General features: G+C 40.1%; 1 protein-coding gene and 1 long non-coding RNA gene across 5 annotated transcripts in view; one reads left to right on the top strand and one right to left on the bottom strand.

Moving 5' to 3' along the window:
- Positions 1-319: 319 nt before the first annotated feature.
- On the top strand, positions 320-23,901 carry LOC138848951 (uncharacterized). The gene is made up of 2 exons (XR_011387166.1): positions 320-448; positions 23,550-23,901. It is a non-coding gene; the product is annotated as an uncharacterized lncRNA (long non-coding RNA).
- Positions 368-23,917, bottom strand: part of ORC2 (origin recognition complex subunit 2) — a 52,499-nt gene continuing 28,949 nt past the window's right edge. For 2 of the 4 annotated variants that reach the window (XM_051848306.2, XM_051848307.2), the window contains exons 10-18: positions 22,264-22,362; positions 18,678-18,787; positions 15,567-15,699; positions 12,784-12,880; positions 11,543-11,689; positions 10,428-10,599; positions 6,162-6,223; positions 5,404-5,522; positions 368-1,658 (exon numbers count right to left, since the gene is read on the bottom strand). In XM_051848306.2, coding sequence (XP_051704266.1) covers positions 1,560-1,658; positions 5,404-5,522; positions 6,162-6,223; positions 10,428-10,599; positions 11,543-11,689; positions 12,784-12,880; positions 15,567-15,699; positions 18,678-18,787; positions 22,264-22,362 — 1,038 coding nt within the window. In that variant the 3' untranslated portion in view covers positions 368-1,559. Of the gene's footprint in view, positions 1,659-2,152; positions 3,339-5,403; positions 5,523-6,161; positions 6,224-10,427; positions 10,600-11,542; positions 11,690-12,783; positions 12,881-15,566; positions 15,700-18,677; positions 18,788-22,263; positions 22,363-23,917 lie in introns of those variants that run through there. The other 2 variants (XM_051848309.2, XM_017343017.3) reach the window with 2 other exon arrangements.

Genomic DNA, 23,917 nt, shown 5'->3' with positions numbered 1-23,917 from the left:
TCCCATAACCCAATCCAGGTCTTCCGCATGGGTGGTAGCAATGCAATTGCTTGCGCCATCGCAGCTGCCTCCCACAGTCTGCGTTAGTAGCAAGTGGAGTCAGAAGCCAAATGGGAACATCGAGACCAGGTACTCCAGTAAGGGCCACCTCAGTGCAGTTTGTAGTTTTTTTTTTTAAACTTATCTATCACTGAGTTCTCTACTTGTCAGGTTTCCTGATCTGGTAAGTTCCTCTGAAAGGTAGTCATTTTATGGTGTTGATTAGTTGTGTAATTGTTATTGAGAGGCTGATAGAAACACCTGCTGGCTCATTCTCCAGATGCCCCCAGCAGCCCTGGGGTGGAGGCCAGCATCAGGAGCCGGGGACCCCAGTACGTAAGCCATCATGTGCTGCCTCCCGCTGCATGCATTAGCAGGAAGCTGGAAGTGAGGACCTCCACCCACCCAGGTACTCCAGCATGGCGTGTGGGCATCAAAGGCCATCCTTAATTATTGTTCTTCAAACTGATTTGCATGAGTATCAGTTAAAATGCAGACTGAGTTGTTTGCCTAGGGTCCAAGTATTTCTGAGGTCCCAAGAGATGCTAATACTGATACTTTGAGGACCATATTTTGGACAGTAAAGGTAAAGATGGTGACCTAAATTCTTGGAAAGGCTTGGGTCTAAAGTGATATAAAAGTTACGGAAATTTGGTAACATGCTTTATGTTTATGTTGGAAGTTACATTTTTTATATCATTCTATTTAACACATTAAGGGTGCTGTAACTTGTGGTGTTACTAAAACTTGTATGGGGGTATTTTATATTCCTCCTTCATATCCTCACAGCTTCTCTCAGTATTCAACATTTTTACAAAAGGTTTTAATAACATTTGGCAAAATTAAACTGTGGCAGATCCTCCTAAAGGAGCAATCAAGTAATTACAAAAAAGTTGGAAAACAAAATCATTTACTTAATTTATCCGTCCCCGGGTTTTCAGGAGCCACATGGTCTCTGGTAAGGCAGACCTTCGTGACAAGTGTCACTGATGGCTACTGAGGGCTGAGCGGAGTCATCTCACCGGCTAGGATGTAGGAAGGTATATTCTGAACACAATGAGACTGGATCCGCATTTGGATTAACCGGAGGTTTGGGGAGAATACTTGTGAACTTTATCATCCATCTCTCAAACCCAATTTTCTTTTCTATGAATGTTAAAATATATGATGTTAAGAAAGTCCGAGTTTCTGGAGTACTATGCGAACTAAGCACTCTCTACATAGGAATTCAGTATTATGGCAAATTCATAAAAAGTAAATGCTCTGCACCCCCCATGCCTTACTGCCATTTTAATTAGAACACCCAGAAAATCTTTCAGAAGGTCTGTTCAGTCTTGCCAGAAGCAAGTTTAAAAAGGCAGAAGAAATCGAAGCTTCAGCAGTCCAGACTTAATTGCTAGAGTCTAAAGGGCACTGATGCTGACACAAAATAATGAACAGCACACAATAATTCTGCCAAGATCTTCACCCAGTCTGTAAGGTGCACTCATAAAATTTCAACTGAAGCACTTCCAGATCGTTCAAACAAAAACAAACAAAACACCAAGCAGTGAAGATAAGAAAACATGATTCTGTCCACACTGGCTTTTATTGATAGTAAAGTCTATTGACACGGATACCTGCAAATAGAATACGCACAAAAATTATAAAAATAAACAACTAGATATTTAAGGGCAAATGTGAAAATTTACACATTAGATCATTTAAGATTTTATATATATATACACACACATTTTTTATACTGTAACAGTTTTATAAACTAAATATATTAAGCAAAAAGCAAGGTGCAAACCAGCAAATATCTTGTCATTTGTGTTTTTAAAAGACAGAGAGCCCTACATATGCATAGGCTCTTGGGAAGAATACTTAAACTGCTGTCAGTGTTTTTTCCTAAGGGACTAGGGATCAGAAAATGGGAAGGAACCTCATTTCCATTGAATATCCTTTGGCACTAATTAAAAAAAATTTTTTAAATCTCATTCATGTACAAATTTTTGCATATCTCGATTAGTTACATTTAAGACTAAACTCTTAATAAACATAAAATTTATCAAAAAGAAATTAAAAATTCCAAGCATTTTTAGAAATATGTTCATGAAAGGAATTTATCAGATAAGAAATAAGTGAAAAATGCAGATGAAGTACATAGTTTATTACAGTGATACTTTAACAATTTCATTTCCAACAATGAAATATTTCAGGGGGTATTTAAAGACTGTAAGCTGAAAATGGTGGCCAAGGGTAGCTTTTTGTTCTTCCCTAAGAAAACAGGCTCGTATAAATATTCAGGTTTGAAACCATCACCTTAAAATGGGAATTATGGTACACTGAGGTTTATATCTGCTTGACAGAGGACTCCAGATTACTTTGCAGCCAGCACTAAAATGCTGTGCATCTGCCTGTTATTCAAGAGCAGAGAAATATGTCAATGTACAGTAACAGTGAAATGTCATTTTCTGTTGTTCAAAAGCTACTAAAATGTAATTTCAAGATTTTATTTCTTTAGCCTGGCCTCTCACTTGTATCATGAACATCATGGCACAGATATGAACTATTCCTAACCTAATCTGTTGTTCTTGTGCTTTCCAGATTGAATATACAAATAAACTCCTTATACTTTTCCCATTATCCCATCCCCCAAGAAGGTAGGCTGAATCCAAAAGGAGAAAGCTAGATCACTCACTTTTTCCCAGCCTACACCTTTCGTTAAGTCGTTTCGGAAATGGTAAGAGATGATCTGTCTTCTCTATTATAGTCAGTGGTTCCCACACACCGAACAGCAAATAAAGCAGATTTACATGATGCCTGTGTCTTTGTACTTCACACTCTGGAACCAGCACCCTTGCAAACAGTCAGCTAGCTCGGGGAGTATTAAAAGGCCCTCAAAAAATTAGGAATACTATCTTTAGTATAAAAAATTTTCAAAAAATATCCAGTTCCAGATAGTCCCTGAGCACACTGTTCATTCCATCAAGAATCCAGAGGTAATGAATGAAAGGCACATTTTCTCCCACTGGAGGACCACTGCATAGTACGAGACATGGTATACCAGCCAGGCTAATCAAAACTTCTAATTGATGATATTACCCCTCCCAATTTTAATCTTGTTCAGTGGAAAAATAATCTAATGTTGGATGTAAACTTTCAACTAGAGGAGTGGCCGCTGGGGTATCACAACCTTCCATGGAAGGGTTCGAGGGTAAAGGACAGCTTCAAGCCTCCTCTTCCTCCTTTTCCAAAAAATCTGTCAGTGTTCCACTGTCAACAGGAATTACTAAGTACTCAACTCCATCAGTTCCCTAAAAGATAAAGAACACTCTGTCAGTCATGAGGTATTTGAACCCTTCTGTGGTAGGTTCAAATAAAAGAAATGGATCTGGTATCTTTCCTGCAATATTTTAAAATAAGTTTATAAATATAAAAAGGCAAACTAGCATATAGGCATATATACACATTTAAATACATGGAGTTATTAATTAAACCACTTTGTAAGAGGAGAGAGACTAACTGGGGGGTGGGTGGGGACTGTTTCATTACTGCTTTGAGCCCTCTTCACCCTCCCGCACGCTGCAGAATCTGACACTACTGATTTCTTTATTCCTTTTCCCCTTTTTGACTACATCCTTCCCATTTGGTTTTAAATATGTCAGCTATCTCATTTTTAAATGACCCTCATTAAATTCCTTCCAGCCCAGACGTTTCCTCAGGTTTCTTGTCCCAACTATAAAACTGCCTGATTTCACACTTCCACTGAAGTCCCAAGGGAACCTCAAAATGAGTAAGATACAACTCACACCTGTCTCCTCTAACTGTTGTTTCAGTAGTGACCCAACAGCTCTCCGGTCATGCAAGCTGGAAGCCAGGGCTCAGTGCTAACACTCTCCTTTCCCTTGGCCCCCATGTCCAATCATCCTTCCTAATCCAGCCACTTTCTCTTTCCTCAGGCGAAGTTACCATCATCTCACCCACACCACTCTTCACATCGTCCTCGACAGCCTCTGTGCGTCAACGCTTGGCTGTCCTGTCCCACTCCGCCCTACGTCACTCTTCATGCAGTCAGGAAAATTTTTTTTAAAGATTTATTTATTTGAAAGTTACACAGAGAAAGAAGGAGAGGCCGAGAGAGAGAGAGAGAGAGAGAGAGAGAGAGAGGTCAGTCTTCATCCAATGGTTCACTCTCCAATTGGCCACAACTGCCAGAGCTGTGCTGATCAGGAGCCAGGAGTATCTTCTGTGTCTCCCAAGTGAGTGTAGGGACCCAAGGACTTGGGCCATCTTCTACTGCTTTCCCAGGCCATAGCATAGACCTGGATTGGAAGTGGAGCAGCCGGGACTTGAACCAATACCCATATGGGATGCCGGCACTGTAGGCAGTGGCTTTACCTGGTATACCACAGTGCCGGCCCAGGACAATTTTTTAAATGACATTTTGTGCCATGCTGGCCTTTTCTGTGCCAGGGTCTCATTACAAGCTGTCTCCAGCCCGGAGTACTCTTCCTTCCCTTTTTGACCAGTTATCGCCCAGTAGATTTCAGTTCAGTGGTCTCTTCCAATAGCCGTATTAGGTCAAATCCACCTACTTTAATATTATCTTTCAGAACTTTCTGATCATAGAATTTAACACTGCCAAAATCTTAATGTGCATGATTACTTGACCAGTGTGCGCCTCCCCATTAGATTTTAAGTCCCATAAAAAAAGTAGTTGGGATTTGTTCCCTAATATATCCTAACAATGCTCAATAAATATAGATGGGGGGCTGGTGCTGTGTCGTAGCAGGTAAAGCCACTGCCTGCAGTGCTGGCATACCATATGGGCACTGGTTCTAGTCCCGGCTGCTCCTCTTCCAATCCAGCTCTCTGCTATGGCCTGGGAAAGCAGTGGAAGATGGCCCAAGGCCATGGACCCCAGTGCCCATGTGGGAGATCCGGAAGAAGCTCCTGACTCCTGGTTTCGGATTGGCTCAGCTCCAGCCATTGTGGCCATCTGGGGAGTGAACCATCGGATGGAAGACCCCCCCCCCCCCCATGTAACTCTGACCTTCAAATAAATAAATACATCTTTAACAAATAAAATAAAATAAATATAGACAATGAATGAATGGAGCAGAGGGAACAAAGGAATAGAGTTATTTGGCTCATAATCTGTTTTCTAACGTCCTGTTACTTTGGATGAGATCTTCTAAGGAGTTCTCTGCTCTGAAGCAGAGTACATCCTACTGTATCCAGCATTCTGCCTAAATGAACCTCTGTGACCCACCACAAACCCTCAGTTTTCATAATCAGGTCTGAATCAAAGGTACACCTGATCTTAAGTGAACAGTGTGCACTATTCTTGGCATGTATGCCACAAAAGCAGAGTCATACCTTCTTTGTTCGTATAAGCTTGTGATCCCTAAATTCAGTTAACTGGGCCCGGAGTGTCAGATCACTGTTGACAAGGAATGCTTCTCGACACTGCTGGTAAAAATCTTGAAAAGACAGTCCTGTAGAGTTCAAAAGGAGATGAGAACATGAGTCAGCATTTAGGACTCTTAGCCTTGTACAAATGCCCATAGCAAAGAACACAGAATAAAAGTGCTACTGCCATGTTATAGCCCAGCAGTCAGCAAGGGCTGGGAAAACAAAATAAGTCCCTCTGGAAGAATCACAACTAGAGAATGCTTAGCTGTCATACGTTGTGGCTTTGCTTTTAAAGAGAACTGACTGGTGAACATAGTCTACTGGGACAAAGTATAACATAGCCTGGTAGGCAGTTTTAAATGGTGAGGATAAAGAGGGAAGTAGTAAATCAAGAGACATGAAGAGTTACTAAAGTGTTTAACACCTTATTTTTTTCCAAAAAAGGAAGAGAATCTTCTAAGATGCCTAGCATATGAAAAACATGTAACTGAGGCACAGATCCATAGGTAGTACAGAATAGGAAATTTTAAAAGGAAGCTGGGTTTGTCTTTCAAACCATGTTGGCATATAGCCTGTTCAGCAGTGTATCTGTAGGGCCACTTAACAATTTGCTTAACAATTAGCCACTGCTATGAAAAACTGCAATGCTATCATTAGATTTCAGGAGAAAAAATTTACAGAGTAAAACAAAAGTCACACAACTTAATATAAATATTGGATACCAATGTAAGAAGGGTTATCCTGGTTATCCAGCTGATACTTTATTAGTAGCCTGAAAATCCCCCTAAGGAAAAAAAACAGAAAACAAACAGGAATTCAAATCTAGATGTTAATATCGGGCAGTAATAGTTAATAGTAACATATAGAGACAATATCACAACTAGGTTTGCCTTCATAACCTTCTCTTCTTTTCTCCAAGGAATATCATATCCTTGCCTAGTTAATGAGGAAAAACATTTCTTTTAAAGGAAAACCTAGCAGTATTTTTTTTTCCTGACTATAGTTAGTCCTTGCAGAAAACCTGGAATATATAATATCTAAGGCAGAAAATGTCAATCCCAGAATACGATAACAGCCATTAACATTTGGTGTTGATCATTTTGTGTATGGTGCTATCTCAAATCTTTATACATTGAGGCACAGTAGAAATATATAAATAGGGGCTGGCATTATGGCACAGCAGGTTAAGCTGCTGCCTGCAGCGCCAGCATCCTATCGAGTTCATTTCCTGGCTGCTTCACTTCCCACCCAGCTCCCTGCTAACGTGCCTGAGAAAGCTGCAGAGACAGCTCAAGATGCTGTTGCCACCAACTGGGGAGTGAACCAGCGGATGCAAAGATCTCCGTCTGTAACTCTGCCTTTCAAATAAATAAATAAATAAATCTTTAAAAAATACCTACACAAATAAATCCATGCATTTATATCCTATAGATATTGTTTTATTCCTTGCTTTTTCACTTACTCATTTTTCCCAGGTCTTGAAAAACTCTGCTCAAACAAGTTTTAATAGCAATCATGTACCACAAACTTACACTTCCCTACTGGTTTTGGATGTTTACATTGTTTTCAATTTTAAATATTATAAAACAACTGCATTAACTATATTTTTTTAGTTTGTACTAACACAGTACAGTGAACCAAGTGGAAATATGGGGTTGAAAATAGTGTTACACAGATTCCCAAGAGTCCTTGAGTATATCAAAATTTTTATTAATCCTTTAAATTTCTACTTTGTATTTGGGATCATCTGATTGACTATTAAAAAAGATTTATTTATTTGAAAGGCAGAATTGACAGAGAGAGACAGACAGACAGATCTGTCAGTTCACTTCTCAAATGGCTGCAACAGCCAGGGCTGAGTCAGGCCAAAGCCAAGAACCCAAAATTCCATCCTGGTCTCCCACATGGGTGGAAGGGGCCCAAACACTTGGGTCATCTTACCACTGCCTTCCCAGGTACATTAGCAGGAAGCCAGATTAGAAGTGGGGCAGCTGGACTTGAACTGGGTCTCCAGTATGGGATGCCAACACCAAAAGCAGTGGCATAATCTGCTGTGCCATGCTGTCCCCAAATGTCCACTTTAGGGGCCAGTGTTGTGGCGTAGTAAGTTAATGGGCACCATTCGTGTCCTAGCTGCTCTACTTCTGATCCAGTTCCCTGCTAATGGCCTGGCAAAAGTAGTGGAAGATCCATCTTCCACAGTGCTTGGGCCCCTGAAGCCATGTGGGAGACCTGGATGAAGCTCCTGGCTTCAGCCTGGCTGAGCCCTGGCCATTGCAGCCATCGGGGGAGTGAACCAGCAGATGGAAGATCGATCCCTCTCTGAACTCTGACTTTTAAATAAATAGAAAACACAGACATCTAGGTTTGCCAAACTAAGAAATATTTGCATTAGCAACAAATTCGATGTTCTGAGTTCTTACAGTGCACAGACACCTGACTTGCAATAGCCTTAAAGCAGTGAATATAACAGTAAAACAGAATGAAGACATTTCCTGTTCTATAGTCTGTCAAAAAGTTTGATTAACCACTTAATGCACATTTCAATATCAGTTCTTTAACTTTACCTTCAGTGTACAAATCAGCTTTATAGAGCAACAAAACTCATTAAAATTAGCATTTCAGTTATCATAAGGAAGTCTTGTACAGTTGAGCACCTTTTTGTTTTTGTTTAAAGATTTATTTATTTGAAAAGCAGAAAGGCAGAGTCAGAGAATCAGGCAGAGAGAGGGATCTTCCATCCACTGTTTCACCCCACAAATGGCCACACTGGCCAGTGCTGAGGAAGGCTGAAACCAGGAGATTCTTCAGGTCCCCCATGTGGGTGCAGAGACCCTAACACTTGGGCCATCCTCTCCTACTTTCCCAGGCACATCAACAGGGAGCTGGATCAGATGTGGAATAACTGGGACTCGAACTGGAGCCCATGTAGGATACCAGCGCTGCAGGCAGCAGATTTACCTGCTGCACCACAGCGCCAGCCTTTAGTTGAGTGTCTTGAGTGTGGTAGTGGCTATGCAAGGTTTCACATGTAATAAAACTGCATAGGGGTCAGCACTGTGGCACAGTAGGCTAAGCCTCCACCTGAGGTACCGGCATCTTACACGGGTGCCGGTTCATGTCCCAGCCACTCCTCTTCTGTCCCGCTCTCCTGCTATGGCCTGAGAAAACAGCAGAAGATGGCCAATGTGCTTGGGCCCCTGCACCCGTGTGGGAGACACAGAAGAAGCTCCTGGCTCCTGGCTTTGGATCAGCCCAGCTCCAGCTGTTGCAGCCATCTCGGGAGTCAACCAGCGGATGGAAGACCTTTCTCCCTCTTTCTCTCTCTCTCTCTAACTCTACCTCTCAAATAAAAAAAAATAAAATCTTTAAAAAAAAAAAAAAAGAAAAATTGCATAGAGCTACAGAGAGAGGACAGAGGGAATGAAAGAAATAAGTTCATGTATAATGCTGAAATCTGAACAAGACATCTGTGGTTCTGATATTCTATTGTCATGTGAGATGGTAGGGACAGTAGTGGGGTAGGACGTGCAAGGAATGTCCTGGTGGCATCCTGCGAATATATAAATATTTCATAGCAAGAAGTTAAAAAATAAACCACACACACAAAAAATAAATGGAAAAGAAATTGCTAAAAGTAAACAAAAAGTGTACTCAAAGTCTGTGTACCCAATCTTCTATCCATTACCCCTTCTCCTTCTCCAGGGTTAGTATTTTCCTGAATTAGGTATTTATTTCTATTTACATTTTTAGCTTTTCATATTAAAATAACACCATACAATATTGTTTTATATGCTTTTTATTTACTTATGCTCTTTATTTTTTATAACTATCATCCTGTCTTGTTTATTTTCATAAGTAAAAAAAAGGTCCTGCTTTGGAAAATAAATGATATGGTGACACTACTGTCTCTTCACATAAAGCAAACTCCTGGCTGCTGGTACAGTTTCTAGGCCTGGAATGCAGCTGGACTGTGACCTCAGTGATCTCGTTGCTTTATGATTCTATTCTTTTTCACTGATGTGTTTATATTTTGGGACCAAGCTGTATCTTTTTATTTTGTTATTTCGTATTTCATCTATTATACTGTGTGCATAGAGCTAAAGAGGATGAATTAAAGTCTGAAAGTATGAGGTCATCTTGAACAGAAGTGTTAAACAAAAGCAATGGTTTTGGCTAATCTTGCCTTCTAATTCTTTAAGAAACTGAATATTCTGCCAAATCTAAATCACACACAGAAAACAACCTGTATTTTGATTAAATTATGCTCCAGTGCATTTCTGTTCAGGCGGAATTGCTACCATTACATTATTCAGTCTACCCATCTAGGAATACAACATTTATTTTTATCTATTCACATGTTAATTTTCTAGTTTCACCAAGGTCTGTTGTTCACCAGTCTTGTTAAAGACAGTGTAAAGTCTAGAATTTTAGGCTTCGAATGTAATTTGCTACTAAGCACCTCTTTCACCAGGCTAATTATGCAATTTACTTTTTGCTGGTTTGTGCTATAACCAGTCTTTCACTTCTGCCAGTTCAGATATGCCTCTTGGTTAGCTGCTAAAAGGGTTTTACTTGAGACAGATATGTTTAAGAGCGTGGGCTTTGAGGCCAGGTACATTAGGGTTAAAATCTCCGTACCATTTATTATCCACCTGAGTTGTGAGGCTCAAATGAGCTATTTCATGTAACAAGTTCAATGTTTGGATCATAAAATTAAATATGTAATTGAAAATCACCATAAAATTTAAGTAAAATCTATCAGAATTAAGAAAAAAATGTTGGTACTTCTGCTTTATTAATGACAACTTGTTAAACTATTACTGAGTAGTCTGCCTATTCCAGAATCCAGTACTGGTAACTGTTATTACTATTATTTCTCTTAATCCTTCAACTAAGTGGGGATCTTTGTATCACCAATAAAACCTGGTAGTGCATGCCTTAAAATGCAGTTTTTTTTAAAAAAAGTGACAAGTTTTCATTTTTACCTTGCATTAGGGGTGAGGCTTCGTAAGACATGAGTCAGAGAGCTAAGTGGTAAGGATCCCGACTGTTTAACCAGAAGAGAATTCTCATAGGAGGTTTCTTCAGTGTAAGGACTGTATGTAGTAGCTTCATACCAGAGCCAGTTATAAAGACTCTGCTTTGCATGATCCCACACTGGAGCACATGACCAAAGAAACAAGAGTTACAAATTATATTCATATTGTCATATTGCTAGCTTCCACGCTAGGGAAGAATGAGAAAGCATTAAATAAAATCAGTGCTGAAGAGGCAGGAGCTGTGGTGTAGTGGGCTAAGCCTCCACCTGCGGCGCCACCATCCCATATGAGTGCTGGTTCTAGACCTGGCTGCTCCTCTTCCCATCCAGCTCTCTGCTATGGCCTAGGAAAGCAGTAGAAGAGATGGCCCAAGTGCTTGGGCTCCTGCACCCATGTGGGAGACAAGGAAGAAGCTCCTGGCTTCAGATCAAAGCAGCTCTGGCCATTGCAGCCATTTGGGGAGTGAACCAGTGGATGGAAGACTTTCTGTCTCTCCCTAAGTCCACCTCTCCAGTAAATAAATAAAATCTTTTAAAGAATGAAGTAAAATGGCAAAAAATAAATAAATAAATAAAGTAAAATGAATGCTTAAATTTACCATTTTTGCTACTTCCTCATCCAAATCAGTAACTGTCAATCAACATTTGAGTCTTTATTTGTACATTAAGTACAAATTATATCAACATCCAGGCATTCTATTTGAAAAATTGATAATTTAACATTTTGTTCCACAGGATTATCATAAAGTCTCTGATTTAAGGTCATGAAATAAATGTTACAATACTACAAAGAGTAGAAAAAGACCCAAACAATAGCTGTCTCTTCTTCCTCATGTAATATTAGGTGTAAAGCACACTCTCCTTTAGTATCTGAATTTTTATTTCCAAATATTATGTTGTAAATCAGATTGACTACACTTTTCTTGTTGGCAGAGAATGTCTTTAAACATGTAACAGGGAAAAAGTACACTTAAAAACAGTAAAAATTTTGGGACTTACAGCATTTTAAGAGAATTTTATAAGACTATTATCACAAGATAGAAAAAAGTACTATTAACTTACTGAGAGGAGCATTGAGGTGATCAATAGATGCTATCAGGTATATGTTACGCAAAGATGAGAGCTGTCCAATAATTTGCTGGCTCTTGTCTCCTCTCAACATTTGGCTATCCAAATTGTGGATGAGAAGGAAAAGTTCTAGAGAAGAATCTGAAAGGAAATGAAATCCAACTATTATTTTTTTTTGACAGGCAGCGTGGACAGTGAGGGCGGGGGGGAGGGGACCGACGTGCTGCGGCCGGCGCACCGCGCTGATCCGAAGCCAGGAGCCAGGCGCTTCCTCATGGTCTCCCATGCGGGTGCAGGTCCCAAGCACTTGGGCCATCCTCCACTGCACTCCCAGGCCACAGCAGAGAGCTGGACAGGAAGAGGAGCAACTGGGACAGAATCCGGCACCCCGACTGGGACTAGAACCTGTGCCAGCGCCGCAGGCAGAGGATTAGCCTATTGAGCCGTGGCGCTGGCCAACCATTATTTTCAATAAGTATTTGTGAAGTTGCAACCATAAATAATGACTAGGTATTAAAGAATTTATCAAAATGGTATGGCGTAAGGTAATAATTGCTTTTAAGGGTATGCAATTGGTTTGAGGGAATAAGACATTCATTCATAAAATAGGCAAGACATTGAGGTTAGCACTGGAATTAGGAGACAAAGAAAGCAGTTTTAGTAAGGCACAGAAACAGCAAGATGTGTATGATTGGAGGTGAACCTGGGCATGTTGCATTGCAAAGTAGGTATGAAGAGAACACCAAGATAAGAAAAAAGTTCTCAATAAGCATTAAGAGATTAAATAGAAAACTGATTTCCCAAAAGCCAAACGAGACACAAACAAAAAAAGAAGTGAGAGGGCCGGTGCTTCGCCCTGGCCTGAAGCGCTGGCATATGGGCACCGGTTCGAGTCCCAACTGCTCCACTTCATATCCAGCTCTCTGCTATGGCCTGGGAAAGCAGTAGAAGATGGCCCAGCAATTTGGGCCCCTGCACCCATTTGGGAGACCTGGAAGAAGCTCCTGGCTCCTGGCTTCAGATCAGTGCAGCTCCAGCCATTGCGGCCAATTAGGGAGTTAACCATCAGATGGAAGACCCCTCCCTACCCCGCCTCTCCTCTTTCTGTGTAACTCTTTCAATTAAATAAATAAATCTTTAAAAAAAAAAAGAAGTGAAGTGTGTATATAAATACATGAATAAGAATTGCATGCTTAACTTCACCTTAAAACTATAAAGCATCTATTTTATATTACCTTCTTTAAATTTGTTTATTATCCAATCTAGCTGATCCAATACACTTCGGAATGTACCCATATAATCAAGAACTTCTTCTGTTATAGAATTCAGGACCTAGATAAATAAGTACAGCAAGTACATTAATTACAACATATTCTGTTATATAAATAAGTACAACTAGACAACTCAATCTTTTTTTCATAATTTAAGAATGATTTTGTATTTCTTAGTTTGAATGATTATTTTAAAAAATCCTAGGGGTCACTGCTGTGGTACAGCGGGTTAAATCCCTGTCCTGCAGCATCAACATCCCATAAGGGCGCCGATTCTAGTCCCGGCTGCTGCACTTCCGATCTAGCTCCCTGCTAATGAGCCTAGGAAAGAAGCGGAGGATGGCCCAAGTCCTTGGGCCCCTGCAACCACATGGGAGACCCAGAAGCAGCTTCTAGCTTTAGATTGGCTCAGCTCCGGCCATTGCAGGCATATGGGAAGTGAACCAGTGGATGGAAGACCTCTGTATAATTCTGTCTTTCAAATAAATAAAATAAATAAATCTTTTAAACAAAAATCCTATTGGTTGGGCTGCACTGTAGCAAAGTGGGTTAAACCACCGTCTGCAGCACCAGCATCCCATATGGGCGCCAGTTTGAGTCCTGGCTGCTCCACTTCCAATCCAGCTGCTTGCTAATGTGCCTAAGAAAGTAGCTAAACATGGCCCAAGTACTTGGGCCTCTGCACCATCATGGGAGATATAGATGAAACTCCTGGCTTCTGATTAGCCCAGCTCTGGCCCTTGCGTCCATTTGGGGAGGGAACCAGCGGATGGAAGCTCTCTCTCTCTCTGCCTTTCAAATAAATACATAAATCTTAAAAAAAAAAAAAAAAAAAAAAAATCCCAAGGCTAGTGCTATGACGTAGTGCATTTACTAAGCCTCTGCCTACAGCGACGACATCCCATATGGGAGTTGGTTTAGTTCCTGTCTGTTCCACTTCCAGTCCAGCTCCCTGCTAATGTGCCTGGGAAATCAGCAGAAGATGGCCCAAGTGTTTGGGCCCCTGCACACGTGTAGGAGACCCAGAAAAAGTTTCTAGCTCCTGGCTTCAGACCAACGCAGCTCCAGCTATTGCAGCCACTTGGGCAGTGAACCAGTGGGTGGAAGACCTCTGTCTGTCTCTTCCTTTCTCTGCAACTCTGCCTCTTAAATAAATAAATCATTAAAAAAAAATCCTATTGATACTTAAATATATATAATTTTTTCCCCATATGTTATGGTTAAAAGAAAACAGGGGAGAATAGCAAAGATCTAATAGGGCAGAGACACAAAGGAAAAGGCATTTGGGGAATGAATCAGCAGATGGAAGATATATCTATCATTCTGCCTTTCAAATAAATAAATAAATTAGCCTTAAAAAAAAAGGAATACTACCTTGGTTAATATCCAACAACCCAAAGCTTTAATTTTCTAACTACAAAACAACCATTTTTAGTAAAAATGACCCATGATACATACTATAATTTCTATTTTTATTATTTTAGAGTTCTAAAATGTCATAAAAATGTACTAAAACTGAAGACTGCATAATCCCATCCTTCTGGTAAATGCTGCTGTCATCTGGTGCAGAAAACAAAGCTAACATTTCCCTAAGGTTTAATACATGCAAGTAAGAAATTCAAAGATGTGGTTTCAAAACTAGAACCTTCTGAGTCCATGATCTTAGCCCTATGCAATCCTACTACTGGGAAGGCTAAAACCAAAGATCCTTTAAATTTAATATTCTACAGGCAGGGAATTGGTTCAGCAGTTAGATCCCACATCCATGGACAGCACTGTGGCATAGTGGGTTAAGCCACAGCCTGCAATACAGGCATCCCATAAGGGTGCCAGTTCAAGTCCTGGCTGTTCCACTTCCGATCCACCTCCCTGCTAATGTGCCTGGGAAAGCAGCAGCAAGTGCCAGGTCCCCTGCACCTACATGAGAGACCCATTGAAGCTCCTGACTCCTGGCTTCGGCCAGGCCTAGCCCCAGCCCTGGTGGCCATTTGGGGACTGAACCAGCAGACGGAAGATCTCGTCTCTGTCTATTCTATATCTGTCTCTCTGTAACTCTGCCTTTCAAATAAATCTTTAAAAAAAAAAAAAAAGGATCCCAGGGCCAGTACAGTGGCATGGTGGGCCGGGCATCTGCCTGCGGTGCAGGCATCCCATGTAGGCACTGGTTTGAGTCCCAGCTGCTTCTCTTCTGATTCAGCTCTCTGCTGATGCACCTGGGGTGGCAGCAGAGGATGGCCCAAGCACTTGGGCCCCTGCACACTAGCAGGAGACCGGGAAGAAGCTCTTGGCTCCTGGCTTTGGATCGGCCCAGCTCCAGCCACTGTGGCCGTTTGGGGAGTGAGTCAGTAGATAGAAGACTTCTCTGTCTGTGGCTCTGCCTCTCAAATAAAATAATCTTAAAAAAAAAAAAAAAAAAAAAAAAAAAAAAAAAAAAAAAACCAATCCTGTATTGGAGTCCTCTGATTTAGCTTCCTACTAATGTGCATCCTTGGGATGAAGCAGATGATGGCTTAAGAATTTGGGTCCCTGCCACCCAGATGGGAGACCTGGATTTCCTTGGCTTCAACCAAGCTGTTGTGGGCATTTGGGAAATGAACCAGTGAATGGTATATCTCAAATCTCTAAGAAAATGAAAATAAAAATTAATACTCCCAAATAAGAAGTAGCATCCTCCCATTAGTGAGGAGGTAAGAACTGAAAGGAGATATACTTGTAATATTGTTACCTTTAAAATTTTCAACACTTACTGATTTCACAGTGATTCCAGGAAAGAAGCCATTGATGACAACATGAACAGAATCTTGCAGCATGGTGGTTCGAAACCTTTCTAGTAAGTCTCTCTTAGAACCCAAACCATAAAGTACAATGTTGAATCCAAGGCTGTTCAGAAAGATAGCAGTCATGAAATTAAAGCTCAGTTACCTCTTAATGACAACTTTATATTGACCAATTTTCTTGATATAAGCTTACAGAGAATACAGGAAGAACTAGGATAGCTAAACAACTAAATTACTGATTCACAATTTATGCATGGTAAAGGTATAATTTTATTAGCGGAACAACAAGCTTCATTAGCTTTCTCTCCAGTTCCCGTTACCTTTCAATTGATAGATGCCTAACAGGCAAGGGAGACCATGGCCAATAAAAGGTACCAGAGTGTTTCACAAGTTGAGACAGAGCTTAAATTGATAGATTAAGTTGGAATTAAGCAGTGACCAAATAACAAGGGTCTTGTTCAAATCATATTAAGATGCTCATTAGATTTTATTTCAAAGACAAGCAGTATTTAAAGTAACTAATAAGGTGTTAACGGAAAAGTTTTCAAAAGCAAAATGATCTTTTTAGAAAAATCACAATGGCTGGTTAGGAAGGATGAAGGATCTGAATCAGCTATCAGGGAGAAAAAATGGAAGGTGTTAAGAGCTTTAATGGCATTCAAATCAATAGGATTTGGAGACTGATTAGATGTGGAGGGTGAAGGGAAAAAGGAAGAAAGGTTTTCTGCCTTAAGGCACCCACATAAATAGGTGACATTCACTGAGCTGGGAAGCAGGGGCAGGTGGGAATGATAGTTTCACATGAATTCAATTTTATGGATGCTGAATTATTTAAAGGACATCCAAGTGGCAACTTCTAATATACGTTTAGATATTCATGTCTGCTGCTGAGGAGGTAGTTCCAGGTTGATGAGAACAGTTACACAAAGTAACTGAAGCCAAGAGAGTGAATGAGTCCACCCAGTACACCAAGAAAAAGGGGTTAAGCTAAAGTACAGCTCCATGATTGTTTACAGAGGTCAATCAGAAACGGTTATCATCTCTAGCAAAGCAGATAGCCTAGAAATACAACAACAAAAACCCAAAGGTTAAGAGTAGCAAGGTAAAAGCAGCAGAGAAAGAGAAGCAAGGCAATTTAGAGACCTTAGAATTACATTCATGTTGCCAACTATGTGGTCTAGACTGGGAAGCAAAGCAAACCAGGTATCTGAGCTAACAAACTGGGAGATAGGATTAGAATGAAAAGCTGTAAATTTACAAAGCACTGAGCGAGAGTTATTGAAAGAAATGAAGGTCCTTGCAGGGAAGATAATCATTATCTTCTCAGCATAACTTTTGGATTTAGTGTAAGCAAAAGAAAACCAGGTGGCCAGCACTGTGGCGTAGCAGGTGAGGCCACCAACTATATTCACATCAGTATACATTCTAAGTACTTTTTTTTAATGTTGAGATCCTTTTAAATACAAGCATAAAAGTAAGTATAGTTTAAAAAAAAAAAAAACCTTTCTTTTGATTTCAATCACTCTTCTAGGTACTTAATGGAAAATGAAAAATGATAAAATTGAAAAAGTATTCTAATTCTAAATTGGCAAAATGTTTATTACAGATAAAATCTGCTTATGAAATTCTGAAAGTCTATAGTACATGCATATAGTATTACATTAAAAGAAAAGAAGCAGGGGCCAGCACTGTGGCGTAGCGGGTTAAAGCCCTGGCCTGAAGCGCCAGCGTCCCATATGGGTGCCGGTTCTAATCCCGGCTGCTCCTCTTCTGATCCAGCTCTCTGCTATGGCCTGGGAAAGCAGAAGATGGCCCAAGTCCTTGGGCCCCTGCACCCACGTGGGAGACCCGGAGGAAGCTCCTGGCTTCTGGCTTCAGATCGGCATAGCTCCGGCCATTGCCGCCATCTGGGCAGTGAACCAGCGGATGGAAGACCTCCGTCTCTGTCTCTACCTCTCTCTGTAACTCTTTCAAATAAATAAAATAAATCTTAAAAAGAAAAGAAGCAGAGAAGTAGGTGTATGGCAGAGCAGGTCAACCAGTGCCTGTGACGCCAGTGTTCTGTACTGGAGCACAGGGAGTGCAAATTTGAGTAGCAGCTGCTCTGCTTCCTATCCAGCTCCCTGCTAATGCAGCTGGGAAAGCAGTGGAAGATGTCCCAAGTGCTTAGGCCTGTGCCACCACATGGGAGACCTGGATGGAGTTCTGGGCTCCTAGCTTCTGCCTGGCCTGGCCCCAGATGTTCCAGCCACTGAGGATAAACCAGCAGATGAAAGATTTATTTCTGTCTCTCCCTCTTTATCTGTAACTCTTCCTTTCAAATAAATAAAATAAATCCTTACAAAAAATAAATAAAAGAGGGGCCGGCACTGTGGCACAGCGGGTTAAAGACCCAGCCTGCAGCGCTGGCATCCTATATGGGCGCCAGTTCGAGTGCCGACTGCTCTACTTCCTGGCCAGCTCTCTGCTATGGCCTGGGATAGCAATAGAAGCTGGCCCAGGTCCTTGGGCCCCTGCACCTGCATGAGAGACTGGGAAGAAGCACCTGGCTCCTGGCTTCGGATCAGCTCAGCTCTGGCGGTTGTGGTCATTTGGAGAGTGAACCAATGGATGGAAGACCTCTCTCTCTCTCTGGCTCTACCTCTCTCTGTAACTCTGTCTTTCAAATAAATAAAATAAATCTTTAAATAAATAAATAAAAGAAATGCATATTCTTTCAGGAATTTTGCTGTGAAAAACTGGATTAAAATATAATTGGCATATTTTTTAAACTTGACAAGTTAGGTTGTCAAATATTTATGAGTAATAGTAATAGTAATAAAATGCTGTTTGTTTTACCAATAGCCATCAAGTTTGAAAAACTGAGAATGCACGAATTTCTTAAAAACCTATAGAATTTCTAAGAATCACACAACAAAATTAATTTCTACATTTAAGTCATAAAATTGGGAAAATACTTATTTTCTTTTTATTTTTATACATAAACATATCAAGTTCACTGTTAAAGGAAAATCAAATGTTAAATTACCTGGATTTATATTAACTTTTTATTTTGCACATTTGCAATGTAAAAGTACTTACTGTAACTGCAGCATCCATTTATGAAATAAGTTTTCATATTGTTGATTTAGTTGTTTAAGTTCAGCAGAAAAGGAAGGAGAAACCTTGCTCAATAAGTGACGCAAACTTTGCTTAAAAAAGAAAGAGGGAGGAAAATCATCTCACACCATGTCCAGCAAATCAACTGAAACTAAAACTATTTCCTTAGAGGCTGATGTTAGAAGAGTTCACTAATAGAATTATTACTTTAATCAGGTTTGGCAAGTCGTGCATCAACTGAATATGCATAGTATTCTGAATAATTCAAATATTTCTTGTAAAAGTTTTAACATTTTTTTAAGACAAACATGTAACAACAGTACAGATTTTGCTAAGTTTTATCTAGGACCATTTAAATAATTATAAATTCTAAATATAAGGCTTTAATTTCTAAAAAGATCATTACCATAAGAAGATGATAAAACCTGCCTCCCAGCTTTGACAACAAATCCAGACAGACTTAAAAACCTATGGATTTGAAAAAATGTAAAAACTTAAGGTAACAAACAGTTCAGTATTAATTTTTCAGAAAACATTAAAGATTCTTCATAATTTATCATTATCATTATAAAATGAACTTGTATCCTGCTCCTTTTCTAAAAGCTATTGTTGACAAATCCTTTATCTTTGAAAAGTATGGCAAATTTTTTAAAGCAATAATCTACATAAACTGAGGGAGGTGCACTGCCCTACATTCAAAACTTGGAATTCGTGCTGTCCAATCAATCTGTCTTACTTTTTTAAATGAAAACTACAACAACAAGCTTTATGTGAATCTTTAACCTGGTGCTATCATGGCTTCAAGATTCTACCCTTACAGTAAAATTTTTTTTAAAAGATTTATTTATTTGAAATGCAGAATGAGAAGCAGAAGAGAGAAAGAGATCTTGCATTTGCTGGTTTGTTACCCAAATGGCCATGCCAAAGACAGGAGCCTGGAACTTTATCCAGGTCTCCCAGGTAAGTGCAGGGTCCCAAAGAGCTGGCCATCATCAGCTGCCTTCTCAGGCGCATTAGCAGGGAACTAAACTGGAAGTGGAGCAGCAGGGACGTGAATTGTGCTATATGGGATGCTGGAATCACAGGTGGCAGCTTAACCTATGACAGAATGCCAGCCCCATAAAACACAACTTAACAAAAACTTTTAATTTTTTTTTTTTTTTTTTGGTATTTGAAAAGCAGAGACAGAGAGAAAGAGAGGAATATGGACAGGAAGATTTTCCATCCATTGGTTTACTCCCTAAATGCTGACAACATCCAGAATGCGGAACTCAATCCAGTCTCCCAAGTGGGTTGCAGGATTGAAGTTATCTGCTGCTTCACGGAGTGTGCATTAGTAGGAAACTGGCAGTGAAACAGCCAGGACTTGAACTGAGGCACTCTGACATAGGATATGGGCACCCCGAGCCACATTAACCGCTGTACCAAATGCCTGCCCTGTAAAACAATTTTTTAGTACTGATATCAGAGCTGCACTCAACATTCCAGGAACTCTGGACTATACAGTTTTTATATGTTCACATAGTTAAAGAGAAATAGAGCTACATCTAAGAAAAACTGTTAAGTTGGTAACTAAAAACCAAACCAAAAAATACCTCTCATCCCCCTGAAGTTTAGAGTCCTAAAAAAGCAGAGAAATTACTAATGGCATTTCCAATAATCATTTATACCCAATAATCATTTATACTGGATTACCTGAAGAGACTCACACTTGAGTGTAAACTCCAGGATGTTGTATCTATGCACTTTCAATTCAGACTTTGATATTCATGGAGAAATGCATTTCTGGTCCCAATACTTACCCTTCCTGGTATCTATGCCCTCTATTACTTGAGTTTTACAGCCCCTCCCACTAAATGGGTACAGTAGTTTCCTGCCCTTTGACTTTGTTTTCAGTCATGTGTTTGCTAAGGCCGCCAGAATGAGGCAGAAATGATAACTGCCAGTTTTGAGCCTAGGATTTAAGAAATCATGGTTTCCTGCTTCTCTTATGCCTCTGTCTAGAGGACAACTTGCCTCAGCTAGCCCACTGTTCACTGAGGAGGAAGAGAGAGACGAACCCTAGATCGGTCACCCCCAAGCTGACCCACATACATGAGAAATAAAGTTGATATTATCAGATGCTGCTGCACTGGTTAGCTGTAAGTCAGTGAAATGCTTCACATCCTTCACTGACAGTAACCTTCGGGAACATGCTTCTTCACCTTCCTAGAGATCTTTTTGCCTCTAAGGTACTACTTTGACTCTACCTTAATTTATCTTTCTCTCATGTGACTCATTTAAAAATGTATACTCTGCACAAATGTCAGTGTCATTTCCTCCTTGAACTTGTGTTCTTGACACTAACTTCCAGCTAGTCTTCTGTGTCTCAATACCAGCAAAACAGGTATCTCCCAAACACAACTTCTGCTCTGCCCCACAGAAAACAAAAACCCAAGCCACCATTACTATTCAGGTCATGGAGCCCTCTCCATATTCTCCTTTCTTATATAGCTCCAGAGCCTGAGGAAAGCCCTGTCCACTTTATAAAATTCATTAGATTCTTATTTGCAGAATGTAATAAAAGCTTGATAGTCTTTACACTTGTAACACTCGCTTTGTGACAGATTTTCAACCCCTCTGCCCTTCCCTTCCCTTCCCTGCCCTTCTTTCTTTCTTTCTGACAGGCAGAGTTAGACAGTGAGAGAGAGACAGAAAGAAAGGTCTTCCTTTTCCATTGGTTCATCCCCCAAATGGCCGCTATGGCTGGTGCTGTGCCGATCCAAAGCCAGAAGCCAGGTGCTTCCTCCTGGTCTCCCATGCAGGTGCAGGAGCCCAAGCACTTGGGCCATCCTCCACTGCCTTCCCGGGCCACAGCAGAGAGCTGGACTGGAAGAGGAGCAACTGGGACAGAATACGGCTCCCTGACGGGGACTAGAACCCAGGGTGTTGGCACCGCAGGCAGAAGTTTAGCCAAGTGAGCCGTGGAGCTGGCTCAACCCCACTTTCTACTGACAGATTTTCTGACTCAAGTGATTCTGTCTCCTCTCTGGGGGATACACCAGTCAAAGCCCTAATCAATACAATCATATGGTATTTTTTGTAAAAATAAGCTACTGGAACCATGCTACATAAAAACCTTTTACTTTAGTGCACTAGACAAGTTTTCCACCCATAATACCATCAAGCAGAATACCATCTACTTTGCAAAATTTGTGACTGAAAGTTAGGATGCAGTCTTTATTTGATGGCCCAAGTGAGGTTCAATGAATATGTACGCTGAATGAGTAAGACTATTGGTACATGGGTACCAAGGAATTAAAAACCCTGCTAATTATAATAGATCCTGAAGAAATAAAGTAATAGGAGAAAAAACTGTGCAATTACAGTATGTCAAGCAGAAGTCTAATGCAGTGACTTATTTAGCCCTTAAGCAATAAAATATAATTATATCACATTAACTTGTGTTTCATTTAATAAGGACAATAATTCTGCTTCTGTATGCTTATATCTTCAGATTTGCTGCTTAGACTGTAATTTTTCAGGTCACAGTAAGAAAAATTCAGAAGTAACATTCCTTGTAACATACCTGATCCAATTTAGCTCTCTTTAGCTTCTGCAGCGTTCTGTCAGAGGTTAAAACTTTTGAACTGCTGTGAGCTTCAAAATATTCTTCTACTAAGTCACTCTGAAAATGAACAGAGTAAACTCAATTCTTAGTAGTTTCAGATTTGTCTTACATCAAAACTAGACAATATTAGTGTAAAATAAGACATGTAAAACTATTTCCATAGCATTTTTTTTTTAATTCTAAGCATATAGGTGAAGGACTAAGGGTATTTAATACACTGATAAACTGAATAGTTGCTCTTAAAACCAAAACCAGACAAGTTAAAGAGGATGACTATTAAAAAAAAAAAAAAAGAGTCTGTTCCTAAAAATGATTTGTTACAATGTTATATTCATTTAGACTAAAAAGGAAGATGGATTTACAGGTACTTTGTTTCTCAAACACTCCTAGCAAATCCTTTAAGATTATTATGGTTGAAAATACTGTGAAAATGAGGGGGAAATCAAGAGTAAGCTGGAAAAAAAAAAAAGTGAGAGAGACAAAGATTTGCCTACTATTGCAGTAAAAGGGCCTGTTCTGACTTTGGACAGGATTAACATCTAGAATGTTAAGGAAAAGATGGAAAGTTACTAAAGAAGTAGGCTTCCCCCAAAAGAGCATATCAGGCATGGAAAGCCAAGACACTGTGGAAAAAAATGATCTATACAAAGGATCTCTGTGAGTGAGATCCCCGTGGAAAGAAGGGGCCATCAAAGGAGGAGGTACTTTTCTCTGAAGGGAGGAGAGCTTCCACTTGGCTTATGGCCCTGTCTAAATACTGACGGAGTTTGTGGACTCAAAAGGCTTCCATAGCCTTGGCAGCTCATGACCTGAGCCTCAAGTGATCACTGATATCATAATAAGAGTGTCAATTGTTAAATCTACAACAGGAGTCATTGGGCACTTACTCCCCACGAAGGACCTTTGTCATTAATGAGTTGTACTATGAAAATTAACGGTAAAACTTATCTTCAAACAGTACTTTATATTTTGTGTGTCTGTGTGGGTGCAAACTAGTGAAACCTTTACTTAGTATAGAGTTGGTCTTCTGTATAGAAAGATAATTAAAAATGAATCTTAAGAATGGGATAGGAGGGAGTACGAGGTGGGACGGGAGTGGGGGTAGGAGGGTGGGTATGAGGGGAAGAAACACTATATTCTAAAAGCTGTACCTATGGAATTTATATTTATTAAATAAAAGCTTTCTTAAGAAAAAAACAAAAGAAGTAGAAGTAGGCTTCCTACATTGTTCTGAACTTTTACAGGGAATACCAGAATAATGAACTGGCCTCTTCTGAAGCAGGGGTGCATACAACGAGCTTCCAGACAAGTCAACATGGATCTGAAGCCACATCATTGACTACCGGCACTGCCTTGCCTACATTAGCGTTACAAGAACAAAACCCTACAAAAAAGGATACACTGAATAGTCTTGCCTCCAACTGTCCAACCAACATTGATTCCAAGTGCACATTTAAACAGCTGAATTCAGATGTCACCCTTAGAATATACTATGGAACTGACGTATGAATATGGAGATGAACCAGAAATAAGAACAGATATATTTGTGTAAAATAAAAATGAGAAAACACAAAAAAGTAAAAACAAAAACCAAAAGCTATGTTGATCCTCA

This window comes from Oryctolagus cuniculus, chromosome 3, assembly GCF_964237555.1.
Source record: "Oryctolagus cuniculus chromosome 3, mOryCun1.1, whole genome shotgun sequence".
In the NCBI taxonomy this organism is placed as follows: domain Eukaryota; kingdom Metazoa; phylum Chordata; class Mammalia; order Lagomorpha; family Leporidae; genus Oryctolagus; species Oryctolagus cuniculus.
The sequence above is the reverse complement of the archived record's forward strand: the minus strand, read 5'-3'. Positions and strand labels throughout refer to the sequence as shown.